At 39.9% G+C, this 14,648-nt stretch overlaps 1 protein-coding gene across 5 annotated transcripts in view; it reads left to right on the top strand.

Moving 5' to 3' along the window:
* Positions 1–14,648, top strand: part of RAPH1 (Ras association (RalGDS/AF-6) and pleckstrin homology domains 1) — an 81,487-nt gene that overhangs the window by 48,448 nt on the left and 18,391 nt on the right. For 2 of the 5 annotated variants that reach the window (XM_079976016.1, XM_079976020.1), the window contains exons 5-6: positions 4,270–4,350; positions 9,163–9,237. The exons of 1 other annotated variant lie outside the window; for it this stretch is intronic. In XM_079976016.1, coding sequence (XP_079832142.1) covers positions 4,270–4,350; positions 9,163–9,237 — 156 coding nt within the window. The remainder of the gene's footprint in view (positions 1–4,269; positions 4,351–9,162; positions 9,238–14,648) is intronic. 2 more of the 5 variants (XM_079976018.1, XM_079976017.1) reach the window with 2 other exon arrangements.

Below are 14,648 nucleotides of genomic sequence, written 5' to 3'. Positions count from 1 at the left end.
AAATGAATCGGTCTAACTTATATCCTGTGATAGAAAAGGCCCCAGGTGATTTTTTTTCATAATTTTGGCTGAGAGAAATACATTATCCTCCATCAAGAACAAAGTTCCCCTGTTTTGCAGGCTTATTTTGCCTATTTTGCTCTCCTCTGCTATTCCCTTTTGTTCTTCCTTTGACTCAGAATTCCTCTTGGCTGTTTCCACTTCGTATCACATGATGCAAAGCTCTATTTTATTCCCACCACTGCAAGGTCCCATTAACTTTTAATTGGTAGAGTTCTCCTGTGCCAAAATCCATGCATGCTGCTGGAAATTAGTCTATGCAGATCTGCTTACTTTGCATATTTACTCAATTTGCATGCTGCATTTTGAATCGGGTGTTTGAGATTTTGCAGAATTTTTTACTTTTGAGCATGTTGTAGTATGACATCTATTTGTGGGATAGAGATCAGTAGGCAAGGAAGCATAGATAGAGATAATGTCCTGTCCTTTTTGATGATGCATTTGAAAGGCAGGGTCAAGTAATTTTCAGGGATTCAAATTCCATTTTAATCACCAGTGTTGCAAAAAGACAAACAGTCTTGTCTATGAAGAGATCTTTCACTTTGCTATGTTGCTATCAGTGGACTCCAAAAGGCTGGTTTGCAAAAAGGTGTTTCAACCACAGTTGTTAGTTAAAAGTCCTATAGGCACAGGATAAAGTCTGCTTCACAGCATGGTGGTAATTGGCTTGAGAGGAGGCAGTATTCTACCTCTCAAAATACTACATTTTGAATATGCGTGAAGTTTTGAAACTGTCTTCATTATTGTTGTTTAGCATCAGCAGTGATTTATTTATTTTGTTAATTTATAATAAACTAGCAGAGAGGAATTTTGATCAGTAACGATCTTGAAATATTAGTTTGGCTCACAGCTTTGTTGGCAGCATAAATATCAGCAGTTTAGCATCTGTTATTTTTGGAACAAAAAGAAAAGAAAAGCTTCACTCTTCTATTGGAACAACTTCAGTGGAAATACTCAAAGTAGCATACCAGTTTGCAATGAGAGTCTTTATATATGCACTACAAATTTCAAATGAAGGAAGTGTTCATCCTAAATGTGTTGTACATAAGTTCCGTCTCAACATTCCTTTCACATAATATGCTACAGCTATAAGATTACTGGAGGAACTCTTATATGGAGGGAAATTGATTTGAATTTCCCTTCCTACTCTCAAGAACAATACAATCTATTTAAAATGTGTGATTTTGTTCATATGTAGATTATGTGTCCCAAATTAAATATGGCTTCCACTACCATTTTAAAAAATGGTTTATGAAGGATGTTGAAGGCAGATGTGATCCATTGGTTACTTTCCCTTTGGGAGTTGGCTCGTGATTTGCTGCTATTTTTAAAAAGTCAAAAACAGTGGTGAGGAAAACGAAAAGGGAGACGTTTTATATAAGACCTACCACACCTCTTGTATTAGTGTGTTGGCCCTTATTTGCAGTTGAGTAGTCAATAGTATATTGCAGAAGATGCATAGTTGCTTTACGGGTTTCTTTTTGTTAAATTCTCTTCCACAGCAGGACACTAGGGCAGCTTTAGGAGGGGTGAAACATTAGAGCCTTCAAAAAATAGCAAATTGCTATTTGATATTCTCCATTATTTTCCTCCACCCCCATTTATATACGGTATATTGGTTCATAGGCCACAGTCGCATACTTAATACGAATAAGCCTCTATGAACCCATTTAAATCCCATGGCTTGCACACTTCCCCTTCCTCCCTCTTCCCTTCTGCATGAGCAGGAGGGGAGGATCTCTGTTGAATTTACTGTTGCTTTCAAAGAATCTCAATTTAGCTTTGTAAATGAAGCAGGGATCCTAATTTAAAACACAAACAGCACTCTGCTTCTAAACAGGTTAATTCAAGCCATGGGTTATGAAGCTGGCTTATTTAATTAACTATTACCTGTTTAAAATGAATGCCTGGTTTTAGCATTGCATATGAACCTGGCCATAACTTGTGGGAGGCAGAATGGAATATAGCAATACTCAGTCTGGAAACCACCATGGATGCTGCAGAGATTCCTCCCACCCCACCCCACCCTTATCTATCTGCTCAGAATTGCTCGTTATCAAACTCTCTGTAGCTTGACTTGGTAAACAGTATGTGGTTTGAAGGCAGGCATACCAATACGATGGATATTTCTCAGCTGTTCCATAAGTAGTCAGCAGAATAATTTTAAACAAGTGGTAATCCTTGTGGTGACCTCACAGCATTGGTGTTGCTTCAGTTTACCTGGACAGGACAGGGTGAAAGTGAGGTTCTGTCAGTATATTCATCCCCATTCTGGAAAGATGCAGGGACTTCGTTTTCAGGATGGTGTCTCGGTGGCACCGTCCAACCACATCACAGGTACTGCTTTAACCAATTACTTCCACAACATACCTAGAAACTAGCAGTTCTTCTCAAAACAGAAATTGCATATGGAGCATTCTGTGACCGTCAGCTGTAGTAAAATATAAATCGCATAAGAGCAAATCTATTTATTATTTTAAAATTTGTGTCCCATATATCTATATAAAGGTAAAGGGACCCCTAACCATTAGGTCCAGTCATGGCCGACTCTGGGGTTGTGGCGCTCATCTCATTTTATTGGCCAAGGGAGCCGGCGTACAGCTTCCAGGTCATGTGGCCAGCATGACTAAGCCGCTTCTGGCAAACCAGAGCAGCGCACGGAAATGCCGTTTAGCTTCCCGCTGGAGTGGTACCTATTGATCTACTTGCACTTTGACATGCTTTCGAACTGCTAGGTTGGCAGGAGCAGGGACCAAGCAACGGGAGCTCACCCCATCACGGGGATTCGAACCGCCAACCTTCTGATTGGCGAGTCCTAGGCTCTGTGGTTTAACCCACAGCGCCACCCGTGTCCCTTATATATATATCTATATAATGGCACCCAAATCAGATAAAAACAATATAAAACAAACCTTTAAAAGAAAAGCGGTATTTGAAACAAGCTGGTAAAAAGTGGACCACTCCAGCTAAAAAAATTCACCTGCAGCAGCAGGTGGAAAACCTGTCTAAATAAAAAGAGCTTTATCCATCATCAGAAAGTCACCAGAAGGTGATTTTCTGGTGTCAGATAACTTATTTTTATTTAGGCACGTCTTACTCAGAAAGGAGTTACAAAACTAATGTTTGTGCGTTTGGGGTAAGCTATTAATTGTTTGCATTTGCTTTTTCTACAAAGCTAGCAAGCTTACAAATAATGGAGCTGACAAATGCATCTAAAAGCTAACATGGCTATAAACAATTTAGAATCTGTTGCAGAAGTAGTGTAACACAGTAAAAACATAGAGAAGCTGTAGTTTAAAATATTTGCAAATTAAGTGATACATTCTGATTTTTGATGATGCATTTCTGTTGTAGCCTAATACCAAACAAATTCTTCAACACAGCATTAGAACCCTATCTTCTTTACACTCAGACCTAAATATTTTAATTGAAATTCCCATGTCCAATCCAATGCTATATACACATTTACTCAGAAATAAGTCTCACTGGCTGTGAAGGGACTTACTCCCATTTGGTCTGTAGGATTGCCAACATTTTATCTTACAACTTGAAAGGCGTTGTAAAAGATAGCACCAGCTTACACCAGTGAGATAATAGTTTTCTCCACAATTTGACTACTCTCCTGTTGGTATCAGTCTGTCTCGAGACAATGGAAGCGTTCTCTATTGGAGATTTACAGTGCCTGCTGTGGCTGTTTTACAGACCAATATGGGAGAGGTGTTTTTTATTGTAGCTGGGTCAGGTGAGGGCATCTGATTTTACTGGGACAGGTGCACCGTGGCATTTCTTCTCTCTGTGGTCCTCCCAGCAGTAATTTCTCCTCTGCTCACTGCTGTGGATACACAACCTGACGGTTTCCAGCCAGTGTGTTCATCTGCAAGGGATTCCTACAAGGCAGGGTTTCTGTTTCCAGTCTTCATGTCACATTTGCAAACATCTTTATAACAAGTTGGTCTGCCAACTAATCTGTCTCCATATAGAATGTAACTGCAAACTTGTTTATTAGTAAAGCCGTTCATCAGGAGAAAATACATGCTTATTTTCTCTGAAATGGCTAATCTCACAGGGTTCGCAAAGGTGCTCAGTGTTCAATATATTTTAATTCGTATTGCCGCTCCTTCCGCCTGCCCTGCATGGTAATAAATAGTTCCTTCCACCACCCCTTTCTCCTTTGCTCTTCCCCATCCTTTTCCTCTGACATTTTCACAGCATATTGTTTCTGTGGAACATTCCAGCAAGCAAGCCAGACGTCGCATTGACTTTTCTGAAGAAGAGGCTGAATTGGCTCCTGTAAGTTCTTAGTTGGGGTCCTTACCTGTGTGTCTGTGTGTGTTAGTTTCCTCAGTGTGCAACGTATGAGAAAATTTTCACTGCTGATTCCATTACAAGTTGCATTTACAAAGCAGCAGTGTGGAATTTGCAACATTCTACATCCATTTTCAGAACTGCATCATGCTGATTCTTTTTATATATTTGATAAATGTATGCCCTGCCTCATCAAAATTAAACTTGAAAACGAAAAAGAATAAACATTAAAACATTCAAATGAAAGCAGCAAAATAAAGTCACAAACAGCATGAAACCAGCAGGCAACATTAAAAATAAATGTAAATCCTAGACAGCAGCAGGTAAAACATTAAAACTACAGAGGCAGCAGTGAAACAAGGAACTGAACTAAAAGGCCTGGACAAATGAAAACTGGCCCCTAAAACTTCAAAGAGTTAGGTACTGAGCACACAGGTTTAGAGAGAGCATCCACACCCGAGGTGCTGCTCCTGCAAAAGGCTTGGGTCTTCTGGTGCCTGACATCAGTAGATGGGACACTTTGAGAAGGGGTCTAGATCAGGCTTCCTCAAACTCAGCCCTCCAGATGTTTTTGGCCTACAACTCCCATGATCCCTAGCTAGCAGGACTAGTGGTCAGGGATGATGGGAATTGTAATCTCAAAACATCTGGAGGGCCGAGGTTGAGGAAGCCTGGTCTAGATGGCAAAGTTCATATTGGTGTAAGCAGTGCTTGAGAAAATCTATAAACCCCCATAAGGTTTCAGGGTACAGTAATACTAGGACTTCTAATCTCAGTTAAATCAACCACACTGATGGTGTGAATCAGAACTACTGTACTGTTCTGGTTAAAAAATCTATAGAAACTTAGTACAGTGGTGCTCCGCAAGACAAATGCCTCGCAAGACGAAAAGCTCGCCAGACGAATTTCCCTATGGGCTTGCTTCACTGTACAATATCTTTGTCTTAGAATCAAATACATGGGACAATTTTGGACAATAATATCTTAGCCTAATAATTGCTTGAACTTGCAAAAAAACCCCACATCTTTAAAGCTCTGAGTTATATCCCTATCTGCTCTGCGCGAATGTTTTGTACTGCAGGACTAAATAAAAGAATTGTGTCTTCATTAATTATCAATTGCACAATATTGCCACCTGCTGCCTAGAATAGGTATAAAATTTATTATCTAAATTTACTGCCTCTATAAATGACTAGAATGCCCACACACACACACACACACACACTAGTTGCATACTAAGATAGAAAGAGATATATGTTTTGGAAAACCTTATTCTCAGCTAGACCAGTGCTTTTTGGATCATCACTCTTGCTGTTGACTATTATACAATACTTTGATGGTTATACGGTAGTTTTACAGTTGCATGTAGAAGGAACTTCTTCATAGAAAAGAAAAGCATGTTCTGTTTCAGTATCATCAGAGAAACGATAAGAGAATCTCATGGTAGCATAATCTTTTGCATGCCCGCTTATGGTTGGGATGGGAAAGCAGGTTGCTAACTGCTATAGCAATGTTGTATACCACTTTGAGAATATATGGGTTGAGGGGCGATTCTAAAATGTAATAAATAATTTCAAACTGGATTTGGAAATTTCTGAATTACACTTGTAACTGTGAAAACTAGAAACTTGCCTTAAACTATAAGAAGCTGTTCTGTCTTGTGAGTAGGTATTTGCAATTTTATAGAAAGGCTACCTCTTATTGTTAAGTATAAGAGGCTCTGCGTTTTTAATCTGAATTCTGTACCTGTGTTCAGCAACATAATGCACCAGCTACACATACTTAAAATATCATTTGAACCCTTCGACTGAATTTGCTAAGTTCAATAGGCTTTGAGAGTTTTAAACTTAATTTTAACATCTCTGTTGTTCTAGTAGGAAGCCTTACCTTTTAAGGTATATTTTGTTTTCTTGTATTAAAAAATAATTTGGATTATTATAGTAACACATATGCGGCTTACATGCCAAAATAGTTTCCAAGTGGTTTACATAAAACCTTGCTTCATAGATTTCCAGGTGTCCATGTATGAATTCCTTTTTGAATGGGGTTCCAGGTCCCCCCAAAAAAAGATTATGGAAGAAGACTCTTGTCTCATAGGTGATTATTTTTCTGTGTATTAGAATATCATTCGGTTACATCAACAAAAAGAGAATCCATGTGAAGCAGGGATTCATTGGCCGGGGTATCCATAGTAAAAAATGCTGCATGGCAGTTGGCTGGCATTTCTGTGTGCTTTGTAAATGGATAAAATCTATTGTAACAGGATGCTGCTTCTGATAGGACATTGACAGTCCACACTTTTTATTTATTTATTTAATCAATCAATCAAATCAATCCGTTCGTTGCTTTATCTTGCCCAAAGTAACCTGAAGCAACTTTAAACCTAGCAACCAATACTATAGCATTTGTCTAAAATAATTTGCTCTTTGGGGTAGCAATTTCTAATGAGAATATTTAATTTCAGCACTTGACACCAAGCCACAACCCAGTTTAATATGAGCTATACATAGCGCAAAACAAGCTGGCTTCAATGATTTCTGGCTTGCTTAAGCTAACATATTTGACCACAGTTACTGGTAGAAATAATACTGCAAGCTGTGATTTTAAGTAGAAGTGAATCCTTCTAAACACCTCCCATCTATGTATGCAGGCTAAACATCCAAAACTCATTTGTGATGCACATTGCACTAAGCTATGGTTTAGTGTGGCTTGTAAAAACAACTATTGCCACTCTTATGTTGTTTTTCTCCTCATTTCTCTGTCCTTCCTCCCCTCTTGCAATGCTGTAGCTGAATGGGACCCAGAAACCTAGTGCTAATTGCAGTGGTCTGTGCAGGTGCCTGCTAGTTCTTCAGATATCCTCCCCCTTTTCTTGGTGAGGAAAGGAATGTCTTGTTCTAGCCATTCCGCGGGTGGATCTACACGGGGGGAGGGGGGACATGCTGTAAATAAGTCAGAAATTAGATCGTTATAACAAATAAACAACAACAACAACAATCTTTATTATGGTCCAGAGACCCAACAAATTGTTACAAAGCAATACACAATTCATACAGCCTACCTCCAGGTTAAACAAGCATTTTGTTCAGAATATAGGGATCATTGGTTCTTGCAACCACTGATAAAAACTTTGCCACCGCTAATGTTCTAGCGTTTGTCCAGTCTTCCAGTAGGAACCTGACATAGTGAGCCTCTGATTTTCCCCAGAAAGGTACCAGCAAGGGTAATATCAGTTCAGCCCTGTCTTGCTCATATTTTGCACAGTGCAACAAAATATGTTTTATGGAATCGATGTCTTGAGCACACGAGCAAAGTCTGTCCTGGTAGGGAACTCCTCTCAACCTGCCATCCAACACTGCAGAAGGAAAGACGTTTAGTCTGGCTTTGGTGAAAAGCCTTTGATTGTTTGGTACTGTCACGTTTTTAATGTAAGATGTTAACATGCCCATATTGTACTCCTACTGCCAGGGAACTACAGACTGCATGTGATTGACAGATAAACAAAAAACCTACGGAAAAGCACATATAAAAATTTCCTTTCCTCTGGCACCATCTGGTGTTTCATGTTTATAGCACATTCAGATCGTTGTTTCTTTCCTAATGTAGCTGAGTCTCACGTTTCTAGAAGAGCACAGAACACCAGAACTCACTCTATCAAAAACTTCTTAGCATAGTTAAGAAACCAAATGAAGCCAGAGGTGGTGATATGATTAAGAATAGCAAAATCAGAGACTGCACATGATTGAAAAATCCTCCTCAAAGTCCTGCAGTGAATATTATGATTTTAAACAGTTGTAAGACACCTTGAATGGTGCATGGTCACTAGAAGAGTGAGTTAGAATTTTAAATAAAATAGACTTTAGCCTTTGCTCTGTTCTATGAATCAAAATAGTTTGACTAGGTTTATGAAACAGATTTATTTTGTGTGCTCAAACCTCATCTAGGCTTAGCTCAGTGTGTGCCCAGCAGCTACAGATAAGGTTTACATAACAACCACCTAAATCTGTGATTTAACTGCACTGACAAAAAACTGCAGCTATGATGGGATCAAAGGATTGTGAGGATGAACCCTGTGTATCTATTGCATTCAGTCACCTTTTACAGAAGAGGAACATCTCACAATCGGTTCTAGGTGAATCCTACCATACAGCAGGGACAACCCAAGGACTTGGAAGAGGTTTCCATAATAGTGTGGCATAATAAAGGTGAAAACAGTCAAAAATGGGTGGTGCCTGTAGTCCATTACCACAAAAGTCATTGCTACTGACCTGTTCTTTCTTTAATAAACCTTCGAACGACCAAAGTGTTTTCATGGCTTGCTTTGTTGTAATGTGCCAGTCAGTTGAGAAGTTTGGTATATTGAGAAGCACCTGGCAAATGTGTGAAAATGTGTCGCTTTTATATTATTATTAAGCAGCTTTGAATGCGAGAGGAAGTTTTCAGCCTGTATTAATATTCTTAATTGGTCGAACAGGATGCATTGATATCAAGAAGTAGTCTACTTGCATAATAGTTAATTCTGTAATACTTTTGTAGAATTGCTGATAAGTAGGGTACGCAAAATGAGAATTGGCCACGGATTAAAAAAAAAGGAGTTTTGCAAACATGCAAAAAGTATATATCCTGATCACTCACTTGCCTATTTGCCGCTTAAAATACACCTGGAACTATTATTGAAGTGCTTCTGATGTAAAGAGGAAAAGTGGCACCTGTCTGCTGCTAATCATACACTATAAAATTGCTGTACTGACTTTCTTTTTGACTTAATTTCTTTCTTTCTTTTCTTTTCTGCACAAGCATTCCTATTTGGACAGGGAAACCTCCCTTCTTCTGAGAAACATTGCAGGAAAGCCTTCTCATTTGCTGACCAAGGTGATACTACTATTTCCCACCTGCATGTGACCATTTCCTGGTAGATAGAATGGCATTCATAGAATGGCATTCCTGGTTGATGTTTGTGTGTGTGAATTTGGACTTTGCTTCCAGTAGCTTGTGGTGGTTGAGAGAATGACTTTTCCTCTGGTTGGAGCAGAGGCACTTTGTTTTAAAATACCTTTGGATGCAGAAGGCTGGAATTATTCAGATGTCCTTTCCTAAAATCAGTCTATTACAAACATTTCAAAGGATGCCCTAGGAGCAGTAGGGCATGTTAAGATGCTCATTGTCCATGTTGCCAAAAATCAGTTGAAATTGAAAATTTAAGAAAACATCAAAAATATCAAATTCATGTTGTGCTACAATAAAGAACCTGTTTACTTTTGATTTCTCTCTCTCCATAATAACCTTGGAAAGAGCCTTTCTAGTAGCTGACCTCGTCATATTCGATGGGTTCCCTCCACTCCCGAAATTTACAACCTGCACTATTTCCATCCTCAGAATAAAATTACTGAAATTAGTACATTTCAGTATAAACTGTTTGCTCCAGTTATGTGCGTCTTTCTAAACCCAGTTTTTGAATCTTTCAAAAAAAAAATTGGGGGGGGGGGGCGGTGTGGCAAATTAAAGTTTAAAAGGCAGGGAACATGACTGAGAGCCACAAGGTAGGAAGTGAACCCAGGTTCCACCCCCTAAAATGTTTTCTATCGTTAGCTCTTCATTCTTCTTCTGAAAACCAAATTCACAATTGCAACAGAAAATTGTTTCTTAATTAAAGCCATAAATATATTGTAAACCTCCCTGTGGATAACTCAATCAGTAGAGCATGAAACTCTAAATCTCTGGGTTGTGGGTTCAGGCCCCATGTTGGACAAAAGACTGGTTGAACTAGATGACCATGGTTGTGCCTTCCAACTCTACAGTTCAGTGATTCTGTGATCCTTGGATGAAGGGTGGTATATCAATTTAGTAAATAATAATAAACCAGATGTTATCTAGATTCCATACAAAACTTGTATGTTGAAACTTGTATGGCACATAACCTTCAACTACTGTAGGTTCCTAACAATTGGTTTAAGAAAATGCAAATAAGGCACTGTCATGCTTCTAACCCATTTCCCCATTCTTCATTTCTTTTGTAAATTATTATTACAGTAGAAAACCATAATTCCTCAGCTGCTCCTGATTCCTGTTTATCAACAGGTGAAGGCTGCTTATGGAAGCATGATTAAAATTAAGCAGCAAAGCTATAAATAAAATCATGATTGATTAGATGAAAAACATTTTATTTTAATTCTTCTAGAGCAGCCTTTGCCAACCTTGAGTCTACAGATGTTGTCTGGCTACAACCCAACTTGACCATTGGCCATGCTAGCTGAGTATGGTGGGGTTTGTAATCCAACAGCATATAGGAACCTACGACTTGGGAAAGCTGTTCTAGAGAGAAAAGGGCACCACTTCCCTCAGTGAGGGAAAGTTTTTGATAGGATGTGAGTGATTACTGTTGGTGACTACATAAAGTTTTGTCGATACTTGCTAGAAAGATAGAAAAACTAAATTGTAGAGAGATTTAGTAATGAATTTGCAAAGCGACATACTCAAAATAACTTGAAGCAACTGGGGGAAAAGAGAAACTCAGTATCTGCTGCTTCTTTGATGCTTTCAAATTGAAAGACCTAGTTCAGATGTCATGGGAAACCATAATTTCCTGCCACGTGAACAAGCCATAGCCTAACACACTCTTCTCTTATCTTTCACAGGAGCAGGAAGTTGGCAGCTTCTGTTCCCATTTTAAAAATAAAGACAGTTCTCTGTGACATCCCAACTGTGGTTCGCAAGAACCAGTTGGGATGAAACTTCCCCATTTTCAGATCTCTTCCCCATTCTCATTATCCGTAGTTTAAACAAATTGCAGTTCCCTGCATTTGGACAAGAAACTATAGTTGGATTAAAAACAGGAAGTGAAAGTTTTCAGTGTTCTCCTGGCACTCAAAAGGAAGAGGACAAGTACCCAAGGCTTGCTGTATCTTTATTTACAAATGAGAAAACCATAATTTCTCACTGCTTCTGGAAACAGGCCAAAGTGAGCTTGCAACTCGTTGCAAATTAGCATTGCAAATTAGCACAGAAAACCAAGAAGTGGAAACCACAAATCTATAAATTTTGCTTATGTTTGATATACTCTCTGTGATGGAGACAAGTCCCTGCCATTTGATCTTGCTGGCTAGATGGCAGTTCCAGCAGCGTGGTTTAATCAGTTCTGGTTAGATATGCTATCATCTTACCACAATAGGCAAGAGGTTGGCTGTGACATTCTACAAGAGCCACAGCTCCCAAATAGCCTTAGAGGTATAGCACCACATAAGACCATGTTACGGTAATCTATTCTAGAGGGCACAAAAGCATGAATGATCCATTCCCAACAGGACTCAACTAATGTAGAGTTGCTAAAAGATACTCCTGATCATGGCCGCTGCCTGTTTTAAGGCGACTCTTTAGACTGCTCAGAAGCTGATCCACTTCACCAGAGCAGCTGGCTTCTCCATCAACATTGCATTCTTAAAATTTAGCTTTTGCTTGCAAACAAGCTATAGATAACATTAGCATTCTTGACAATGTGTTACTGCTTATTCGCACCACCCTTCCAAATTCAGTCTCTGAATTTGCTGCCGTTTGCAATCGCAATTTCAATGTGTAACTAAAGCCAAATTTGTTTGGAATATATTAAACCGTAGGGTGAAGAATGATAAGTATTGACAAAATAGTCTTAAAATCTGATGTGTTAATGCTTTATAGTGGAACGAATAGTTTTTCCTGGAGTAATGAAAACTGCCCTCAGGAAATACAGTTCCTGCCCTGGTATATCAACAGATTTAGTACAATATCCCTGGCTAGCTTAGATGTCCAGAATTGGCTGTATAGTTAGTGTATAGTTACTCTTCTCTGCAATGAGGAATTAAATACCATTACCGCAATTAGCAAAGATCATTAGCGCACTGTCGCTTTGTAGCAAATTGAACTAGCAGTCCAGAACAAAAGTCATTTTCTGCTACTTCACAATCTCTGGTTTAGAAATCTTTCTTTTTTTAGCCCATGCAACTTAAGTAGTGGCACAGTTTAAAACTGTGTTTTAACAAAACATTTCAATGCTTGTTCTTGCATGCCTATGGAGTAAAAAAAAGAAAAAAGAAAGCTCAATGAAAATGTTGATTCACTAAGCTGCTAGTTTGCTGTGGAAGCCTCCTATGTTTAAGAAGCATTTTCTCTTTTGAATATATGCCTAGAAGCAACTATTTATGGCATCTATTTTAACAATGTTGTAATTGAACTATTATTTTTTTAAAACATTTCCTTCTAGTGATGGAGTTTTATGTCCTGTGTTTTCTGAGTTGGTAAAATAATAAAGTCCTAACTGGCTATCTATAACCATGTACCCCCAAAGAGTTGGATCTGTTTCAAGAGAAAATACTGTGTAGTATCATCTAAGAGTGGGACGCAGGTGGCGCTGTGGGTTAAAGCCTCAGCGCCTAGGGCTTGCCAATCGAAAGGTCGGCAGTTCGAATCCCTGCGGCGGGGTGCGCTCCCGCTGCTCGGTCCCAGCGCCTGCCAACCTAGCAGTTCGAAAGCACCTCCGGGTGCAAGTAGATAAATAGGGACCGCTTACCAGCGGGAAGGTAAACGGCGTTTCCGTGTGCGGCTCTGGCTCGCCAGAGCAGCGATGTCACGCTGGCCACGTGACCCGGAAGTGTCTCCGGACAGCGCTGGCCCCTGGCCTCTTAAGTGAGATGGGCGCACAACCCCAGAGTCTGTCAAGACTGGCCCGTACGGGCAGGGGTACCTTTACCTTTACCTTTTATCATCTAAGAGGAAACTTTGGAGCAGCAGAATAGAAGTTAACAGTCCATTGTAGAATTAATAGCTTTGTATTGAATATCTGATCTTTTGAATTATCAGCTATTTATAGTTAATGGGCAGTATCCAAAGAATGGCGTAAAGCAGAGCTTTCCAGACTGTGTGTCACGACATGTTAATGTGTCAGTTGCACTGTGTAGGTATGTCACGGGGATGCTCCCTGTTCTCCTCCCAGGGTTGGAAAGGGGTTTGTTTAACCTCAGGTTTGCTAGTAAAACTGAATTACTGTGTCATGAAATGATGCATGTCTTTAAAAAGTGTGTCACCAACATGCAAAGTTTGGAAAGCTCTGGCATAGAGTTAAACCAAGGGGCTTCTGCTAGGCCAGTAGAAGTTTTTATTTTATTTTTAAGTGCTGGTTCCCTAGACCAGATTAGTCAACCAGGTTCCCTCCAGATGTTGGAATGCATCTCCCATCATCCCTGAGTATTGTCCATGCTGTCTTGGATTGATGAGTGTTGGGAACCAGCAACACATGAGGGGCACTCTGCGGGCTACCCTTGCCCTACAATCACAGGCCGGTTGTGAACCTCCCCTAAGCTTCACCAGCAGTTTTGGTAGATGAGAAATGAGGCTCAATTCCATTTAGATTCATGGAACAGATTTCATAGTTGCTTTGATTTTGGCACTGTTTAGCACAAGCCGTGCTAATAAAAGAACTTGGAAGGCAACCCTGCATAAGTAGTAATTAGACATATATTTACATTGTTCCTTCTTGCATCTCAGTGCCTAAGAAATAACTTGGCCAAAGGATAAAAGAGACCTTTTGACATATTTTGGCACCTTTAGTAAGTTTTGGTTTACTAAACTGCAAGCACAGTTCTGGAGTTGGAAGTTTTTTCTTAGCTTAGTTAGGGGAGAATACTGCAGAACAGGGTGCTTTTTAATAGGGGTGTTCATGGATCCCATTCTTTCACTTTCATGTATGCAGTCATACCTCGGGTTAAAGACGCTTCAGGTTGAGCGTTTTCAGGTTGCGTCCCGCGGCGACACGGAAGTAACGGAGCGGGTTACTTCTGGGTTGTGCCGCATGCGCAGATGCGGCAAATCGCGACCCGCAGACGCGGGTTGCGTTCTGCTCAGGTTGTGAACGGGGCTCTGGAATGGATCCCGTTCGCAACCAGAGGTACCACTGTATCTGCATTTAAAAAAAAAAAAAATCCAATGTGTTTGAACTGCTCTGTGGTCTTTGCACTTCAAACTGTCATGCAAGTTCGAAGCCACTCTCCCGTTTTCTGTTTACTATGAAGGGGGATCTAAAACTGCCAGCAGAGTTCCGAAGATTTCTGGGTTACAGTGGTGCCCCGCAAGACGAATGCCTCGCAAGACGAAAAACTCGCTAGATGAAAGAGTTTTCCGTTTTTTGAGTCGTTCCGCAAGACGAATTTCCCTATGGGCTTGCTTCGCAAGACGAGAGTTCTTGTGAGTTTGTTTCCTTTTTCTTAAAGCCGCTAAGCCGTTAATAGCCGCTAAGCCGCTAATAGCTGCTAAGCCGC

Source organism: Podarcis cretensis (assembly GCF_951804945.1).
Source record: "Podarcis cretensis genome assembly, chromosome: 1".
Taxonomy (NCBI): Eukaryota; Metazoa; Chordata; class Lepidosauria; order Squamata; family Lacertidae; genus Podarcis; species Podarcis cretensis.
The sequence above is the reverse complement of the archived record's forward strand: the minus strand, read 5'-3'. Positions and strand labels throughout refer to the sequence as shown.